Source organism: Cynoglossus semilaevis, chromosome 9 (assembly GCF_000523025.1).
Source record: "Cynoglossus semilaevis isolate Cse_v1.0 chromosome 9, Cse_v1.0, whole genome shotgun sequence".
Classification (NCBI taxonomy): Eukaryota; Metazoa; Chordata; class Actinopteri; order Pleuronectiformes; family Cynoglossidae; genus Cynoglossus; species Cynoglossus semilaevis.
The window spans coordinates 3,573,850-3,581,686 of record NC_024315.1 but is presented as its reverse complement, the minus strand read 5'-3'; the positions used below and the strand labels follow the sequence as shown (position 1 = coordinate 3,581,686).

At 41.0% G+C, this 7,837-nt stretch overlaps 2 protein-coding genes across 3 annotated transcripts in view; one reads left to right on the top strand and one right to left on the bottom strand.

Moving 5' to 3' along the window:
- sstr3 (somatostatin receptor 3) overlaps positions 1–3,423 on the top strand; it is a 3,862-nt gene extending 439 nt beyond the window's left edge. Inside the window, 3 exon segments of the mRNA XM_025058848.1 lie at positions 1–617; positions 1,323–1,477; positions 1,479–3,423. The exon segment at positions 1–617 is cut by the window's left edge and continues 439 nt beyond it. Coding sequence (XP_024914616.1) covers positions 1–617; positions 1,323–1,477; positions 1,479–1,995 — 1,289 coding nt within the window. The 3' untranslated portion in view covers positions 1,996–3,423.
- Positions 3,224–7,837, bottom strand: part of LOC103383444 (protein CutA homolog) — a 6,935-nt gene continuing 2,321 nt past the window's right edge. The window contains exons 1-7 of one of the 2 annotated variants that reach the window (XM_008316551.3): positions 7,061–7,120; positions 6,116–6,181; positions 5,812–5,960; positions 5,123–5,182; positions 4,937–4,982; positions 4,417–4,466; positions 3,224–3,547 (exon numbers count right to left, since the gene is read on the bottom strand). In XM_008316551.3, the coding sequence (XP_008314773.1) occupies positions 3,448–3,547; positions 4,417–4,466; positions 4,937–4,982; positions 5,123–5,182; positions 5,812–5,960; positions 6,116–6,178 (468 nt within the window). In that variant the 5' untranslated portion in view covers positions 6,179–6,181; positions 7,061–7,120 and the 3' untranslated portion in view covers positions 3,224–3,447. Of the gene's footprint in view, positions 3,548–4,416; positions 4,467–4,936; positions 4,983–5,122; positions 5,183–5,811; positions 5,961–6,115; positions 6,182–7,060; positions 7,121–7,837 lie in introns of those variants that run through there. The other variant, XM_017035096.2, reaches the window with a different exon arrangement.

The following is a 7,837-nucleotide window of genomic DNA, read 5'->3' as shown; positions in this document are numbered from 1 at the left end:
TCAACAACTGTCACAACTGCACCGGCTCTGAATTGCTCCCGGGTTTGGCCGGAATCTTCATCCCGCTGATCTACGGGATCGTGTGTGTCGTCGGGCTGCTGGGAAACACGCTGGTCATCCATGTCGTCGTCAACTACACCAAGAACGAATCCGTCACCAACATCTACATCCTCAATTTAGCCATCGCCGATGAGCTCTTCATGCTAGGTCTGCCCTTCCTGGCGGTACAGAACGCGTTGCTTTTCTGGCCCTTTGGTTCGCTGATGTGCCGCGTCGTCATGACGGTGGACGCCATCAACCAGTTTACCAGCATTTTCTGTCTGACTGTGATGTCAGTGGACCGCTACCTGGCCGTGGTGCACCCAATTCGCTCCTCCTGGTGGCGGCGCCCCCGTGTGGCCAAGGCCATCAGTGCCACGGTCTGGGCAGGGTCCTTCGTCGTGGTGCTGCCCGTGGTGGTGTTCGCCGATGTCCTGAAGGACGACGGCAACTGCAGCATCGTGTGGCCTGAGCCCAGTGACGTGTGGAAGACGTCTTTCATCGTTTACACATGCACCGTTGGTTTCTTCTGCCCCCTGCTGGTCATCTGCCTGTGCTATCTGCTGATTGTCATCAAGGTAAAGCATTTACTGTAACAGACGGTTGGGTTTGGTGTCTGAAACTTGGTCAATCCTCCATTAGCTCCGCTCTGGAAGACTCTGCTAGTAATGATAAGCTCATATATATTATATATGTATATTATATATGTGTATATAAACTCATGTCTGCCCTAGTGGCCTGTGAGCAGAGCCGTGAGACACTGTTTTACAGGAAAACATCGTGGCCATAAAAACACATTCAGCTGCAGTGATTGGCTCTTTGGAGAATCTTTCCTCAGTCCTTATATAAATTAGTAAAAACTTCTTCTTAAATCTGTAATGTAATGATTTTAATAATACACGTGTTTATGTAAGAAAACCGCTAATGACCCTCGACGGCGGATCATTATCTGTTGATTCTTGCAGCTCATTTGTACAAAAACAAAGTTGGCTTATAAAAAATACAGTAGCGTTAACAGCATCGCATTATTCAGCGGAGAAACACAAATATCTACGGACGACGCCCCGACTCACAGACCGACGACTGTATTTTCATCTCCAGGAAGATTAAATCACCGTCTCTTGTTTACACGCTGCTAATGATCAAATAAATTACAAAACAGATTCTCCCAAACAGACTTAATTAAAAATAAACCTTAGAGACCAGAAAGAAATGTTAGTAATTTTTTTTCTGTTGTTTTAGTGGTTACATGTAAACCAACGGGTGGTTTCTTTCTGTCACAGGTACGAAGTGTTGGTAAGCGAGCACAGGCCACTTCCTCCCGCCGCAGGAAGTCAGAGCGTAAGATCACCCGAATGGTGGTGATAGTGGTGGCGGTGTTCGTCCTCTGTTGGCTTCCCTTCTACGCTCTGAACATCGTCAACCTCGTGGTGGTTCTTTTTCGTGGTGGTGCTGTCTTATGCTAACAGCTGCGCTAACCCCATTCTGTACGGCTTCCTGTCCGACAACTTCAAGAGAGGCTTCAGGAAGGCCCTGTGCCGCACGTCACGCAGGGTGAAGAACAACGACAGGGCCGGCACCGAGGTGCAGCGCCCCACAGAGGAGTGGGGCGGTATTGTGCTTCAGACAATAAAAAGTGAAGAAGTCAGCGACATTCACCGAGGAACGGAGAACGAAGACAAAGACGACGGCCACGCAGAAGACAGGACCCGGGAGATAAGAGATACCTGTGAGCCATCAGAGGTCGGAGGTCAAAGTGGCGTCACGGGCAACAGTGTGACACAGCTGGGGCAGACGTGTAAGATGGCGTCAGATAAAGCAGAATCAAGCAGAAACCCAGCAGATGGAGGTGGAAAGCCTCCAGTTTCGGCAGCGGTCAGTAACGTCAGAAACAGCAGGTCACAGCCTGAAGAACTGCTGGACAAGAGCTCAGTTCTGGAGATCAGTTACCTGTAACTGTGTCAGGAAAGAACAGGACTGCAGCGTTTATCAGTGTTTGTTTCATTCAGGTGTAAATATCAGGTGTTTAATTTAAAGAGCGACTGTTGTTAAAGGGGAAAAAAAAATCTACATTGACTGAAACCAAAAAATAAAAAAATAAATCAAAGTGAGAAAAGAATATTTACAAATGTAAAAACACATCAGTATTATTGTGATGTACATATGCAGTAAGTGATGGATGTTTTTTTCATGAGAAATATTGTGATTTGTGATAGTTTGATAAAGATTCTTGTTTTGTTTATATGAAAAAAAAGGAGAAAAGAGCACGTTTTTTGAGGTACATTACAGGTCAATTTCATGAAATTAAATAACGATCAAACTGGATGTAGGCGGTGCTTCAGGAAGTAAACATCCACTGGCTGAACGTCACAAATATGTCACAACTTTAAAAATGTAACTTTGTAAATTTCCTTTAAAAATTGTTTGATTTTTAAAATTCCTAGAAAGTGAAATTTTGACGACTTACGTTGGAAGCCGTAAGTCGGAACTCACATACTGTACATCAGTCACTCATCTACTCTGACTTACGCCTTGGAGCCATAATGAAGTGCAAAAAGTTTCCAAAAGAACAACACAAACTAAAGACAGCGAATGTAGCACGAGCTACAATGCTACTGTATCTATGTCTTACAACCGGCGAATGTAAACAAAGCTGTTTTTTCACGTGACAAAAGTATTCGTCCGCTCCGCTCTCTGTGCGTGCTACAAAGTTGGAGAGATCAACGCCGTACGTCGGAATGATAGAACACGACTTTCCTGATACATACATGGAAGAAGGCGACGTAACCACGAAACGCCGTGGGTTGAAGATGTAGCTTTTTACTACATGATACCGGACACCGATAAACAATATGATGTCACTCATCCACTAAGACTGACCAAGCCAAAGTATTTGAATGCAAACTGTTTTTTTGTGGGGGGTGGGGGGTTATTATCTGCTGTTGTTTTGATTGTCAGTATTTGAAATTTGTCTCAGTAATAAGTCCTTTTTTTCTGAAGTCAGAATACACGTTTACACTATTTCATACTGTACAGAAAAACCTGTGACGTCACGTCAGACACTGGACTGTTGAGCATGGATGTGTATCGTAACGTCATCATTTGTAACTGTGTACAACTGAACAGTGTGTTTTCTGTAAATGGAATATTGTTCAACGAAAATGACTAAAAAAAACACAGAATTAAAAAAAAAATTCTCCCTTTTTATTTTCAAGGAGACAGAAACAAGAATTTCCCAACGTCTGACACTTGAAAACTAGTGACAGTGAAAGAGAAGACAAATGCTGCCCACTAGTGGTACAATTACAGAAAGGCAGAAAGGTGTTGAACACGAGGTGAACAGTTTCTTTTTCACGTTAACCCGGGGAGAAAAAAAAAAAAAAACCTTTTTCTTTTTCATCAGCTCCTTTACTCAGGTACAGTTTCTCCAATCCACTTCAGGTAGGGCGGGTTGCCCTGGTCGATGGGGAGGCTGATGACCTCGGCCACTTCATAAGGATGATTAGAACTGAACGACAAGGTTGAGCAGGGGTGAGTCAGAGATGAATGTGAACGGCGGTGATTAAAAAACCAAACACTTGGCCTCATTGATAAAGGTTCAGTTCGGTCTGTGCCATTAAAGTGAGCTACGTTTATAATTAGACACAGACTAGCACTCGTTCAACATATCTGTCTTCCCATTTTTGGTCGCTAATAAAACATGAGAGAATCAAACTAACCTTGAGCTGAAAGAAGTGGATGTAAAAATCTTCTTGTGGTAATTAAGTAATAATAAATGAATATTTATTAATGTGTAATTGTATAATTGGGGGACGTTAGTCTGAAGTTTTCCAGCTGGTTTTTACTTTTAATGCAAAGGTTAAAAACAAAAAATAGTGAGATTTGATCATGAGAAAAAAAAAACTTTTTAGCTTTTACTTTTAATGTAAAGGTAAAAAAAATAGTGAGACTTGATCATGAGAAAAAAAAGAAATCCAAAATTTAATCTTTTAAATAAAGGAAATTATAAGTGGAATTTCTCCCAGTTTAAATGCTACTCCTGATGTTATTTCTCTCCTGCTTTTTTTTTCTCCAAGTACTTTTGCACTTTGTCATATAACAAAGAATATTGATAAATACAATCCAGTCAGATGAAAAGCTCTCACTAACTCCCAGACTCTTTGACACCAACCTCCAGCTTCAGTATTTATGTCAATAACGTGTGCATTTCCAATGTTAATCCAGTCAATCCTAACTGTCCATAAAAAGCATTTGTGAATATTGAGCACAGGCAGAGTAATACACCGAGGAAATGGAATATATGTAAATGAGTTCAGTCGGGAAATGGTAATTTTCTTTTTCTTTTTTTTTCAGAAGCCAGTCCATAAAGACACTTACCGGACATATTCAGCCAGAGCGGGGACCTTGGAACTTCTTGTTTTAATCATCTGAACCAGGAAGGAGACACAAGGTCAGCGTGACCGACTTTCTCTGACACACGAGAAAAGCGTGCACGCAGCACCACAGCATTTCATCACAGGCAGAGAGTAACAAGTAGGAAAAAATGAATTGAGCTCAAGACTGAGTGGAGGACACTCTGACCTCTCTCTGAGAGATGACACAGATGAACATTAATACCGAAGGGACCTGGGCTGTAATGCAGCACAATCAAAATTAAATTAACTGTGTGTAGGTGTGTGTGTGTGTATTTTTCAATAGTATGGTAAGGAGGATTTCATAATTATTTTTTCTATGTAAAATGATGGACTGCAAATTTATTTGTGAGCCGAGTTTAAAAAAAATAAAACCAGGATCAAGGCTTGATACTCTTGTTACACATGAGGTCAGTTGTTGTGGATCCTGTGACAGAATCCACAAGAACCAGAAAAGTTAGAATCCATAAAGTCAGCACTCTCACCAGAAGAACCTCGTTGTCCTCCTCAATCTTCCCCTGCCATTCGTATCTGCAGGAATGAAACAAATCCAATAGAACAAATTCAATCATGGACCCGTGTCACAGGACAAAACACGTCCTTTATTCTATCCTTCTTCAAAAACCCCGCCTGTGCTTCTGCACCTAATGAGGAACAACGTCAGAACTTACACGGACTTGATTGCCGGGACGATGTTGACGCAGGCAGCGAGTTTCCGTTCCACGATGCCCCTTTGGGAGAGTGAGCAAAGATTGAATTAGACACAAATGAAAGTGAATGAGAGACATGACAGAAACAGAAAAACTCATTTGTCTTCTACGTTTTTTAGCCTCAGGAAAAAAACAACAACTTTATATCCATAATGTCCAACCCTCAAACAAGAATGACTTTGTGGATTAAAATGACAAAACTTTTATGTTACTTTATGTCTATATATCATTTAAATGAGTTTCTGCTCTAATCAAGGAATAAACAGATTGGGAAATAAATTCTATTTAAAGTAAATAAAGAGATGGAATCCATAATGTAGCAGTTTATAACACCTGCCTTAAACATCTACGTGCAGAATGTCCTGGGTTCGAGCAGTGTACTCAATGTCGCCACCTGTGGCAGCCCAGGTGAATTGCAAAGACTCACACAGAATGTCCCCATTATGGGACGAATAAAGGACCAATTTTTTTTAAATTGCATTCACAGTTTCATTTGAACTAGCCGAGTCATAGAAGTTTGCTTGTTTTTCTTCTTCATTAACTGAAAAAATTTAACTGAAAGTTAACTGAAAAAAAAAATAAAATAAAAAAAGCCAATCTATCAAATCTCAGTCAAATACCCAAAATCAAAGTGTTACTAGTTCTATCACCTGGCCAAATCCATGGCTACGGTGTCATTAGGACATGTGACAAAAGCGGCCGAGTGTGTGCCTGAAAAGTAGGTCTCAGACGCCATGGAGAAGGCTCTTAGTCCGACAGTCCTCAGCAGCTGGAACATAAACACACTCAGGAGCACCGTCTGTGTGAGGAAACAGCAGGAAGAAAGAATCAACACAGTGTAAACAAATCGTTACAGCAGGGCACACTCAGTTTCTCACACACACACAGTCTGAAGCCATCCCAGGTGAAACCGATGTAATGTGATAGAGGCATCAGCATGCGCTGCACACTCACCACAACCAAAGCTTTTAAGGATCCACCTTGCAGTGTCTCTGCACCGGGCAGTCCAATGCGCATTTCCTATGCAGGTTAACACAAATTTTAAAGTTAGTTTACAAACATGCTGCAATTTCCTTTACATGCAATTGGTGCAATTATTTATTCGCCGATTTACTTATTTAGATTAAATCTTTACATAACCATTTACATTTAATCAAAACGAATCTATCATGTTAAATAACATGCAGTAAAGCTGTAGGTGTCTGCATGTAGGTGAAGGGGTGTTTAATCATCGTAGTTTTATTTCAATCTAGAACGTGTATTGTACCGTTTTCCTCTTCCTAGGATACCTTAGATTAAAGCATTGGCTTTAAACAGCTCTCACTGGTTTGTATTCAGGTTGGAAAATTCAATATGTTGTTGTTTATATTCCCATAAGCCGTAATAAAAAACTGTTTTAATGTAAATATTATGAACAAAATGTTTTTATTCCCATGAGTCTCATCATTCCGGCATGACCAGCATCTGTGGTACATTTTATTTGGTAACGTATTTGCATAAAAAAAATAAATCCCTGCAGAGCTTCGTGTTTACGACAACTGCCGTAAACCGGCCCTGAAGCTGCTGCATGTTGATAAAAGACGTCAATATTTAAATACCTACAACAAACGGTGTCATGTTTTGTTCGACTCTTTAATCGTTTGTTAAAAATGGCAAGTGAGGGGCATGTTGTTGTTTAGTACGGGGGCATGCACAGTGCTTGGCTACATTTTTAGCCTCCTGAAGCGTCAGTAACGCTAGCTGCTGTTAGCCAATGGGAGCAACGGCGCCTAGCGACTTCACGAAAGGATAAAAATTACGGCAAAACATACTTAGAACAAGTCTATAACATGTTGAAGGGACAGTTTGGACTGAATAAAAAAGTGCTGTACATCTGTTGCTGTTAGTTTGTCAGCCTACCTGCTGACAGCAGCCTGACTCGCGCTTCACCCTGCCGTAAAGTATGACGGCTGTGTTTGAAACACTGTCGCAAATCACTGTTCGAATTCCAGGTGATTGCGGCGCACGGAGTAAAATACTAACTTTAAAATGTTTGCTTAACACCTAAAAAAGACACAATTATACTCACAGGACCAGTGTGTTTCGGTGTGTATTCTTTCATATAATTAAGGACAAGATTAGGGGGGAAAAATTGAACAAAAACCAAGAACCTAAAACCTCAAGGACATATATTTTATGCAGCCTATACACTATATAAGATGTGCCGTATAAATCCCTGCTTTTATCCAATATTGCCAGCAACATTTTACATTATTCAGTCCAACTGATGCAAGTGCAGTGACTGCAAACATCCATATGATGGCAGCTTTCGTACATGAGACAGGACAGGAGTGGGCTTCGTAATTATGAGGCACACACAAACACAATCTTGCACATTTATTCTTGTTAAGACCCTGCACTGACTTCTTCTCATTTAAACAGACTAACCAGAGCCTAACACTTTAACATACAACATATAATTATTTAATTTCTATAACAAAAGCCCAAGGATTAAGGTGAAAACTCCAAATGTAATAATGCAAGAAATGCAATCGTACAAACTGAACACACACTACGGCACAACGTTTGGACGGACTGAAAATCACAGGCTTCTTCCCAGAATCAGATTTGTGTGAGTGTGTGTTCATGTGTTTCTGTGCAAATGCGTGGTTGTGTGGTTGTGTGGTTGTGTGTGTG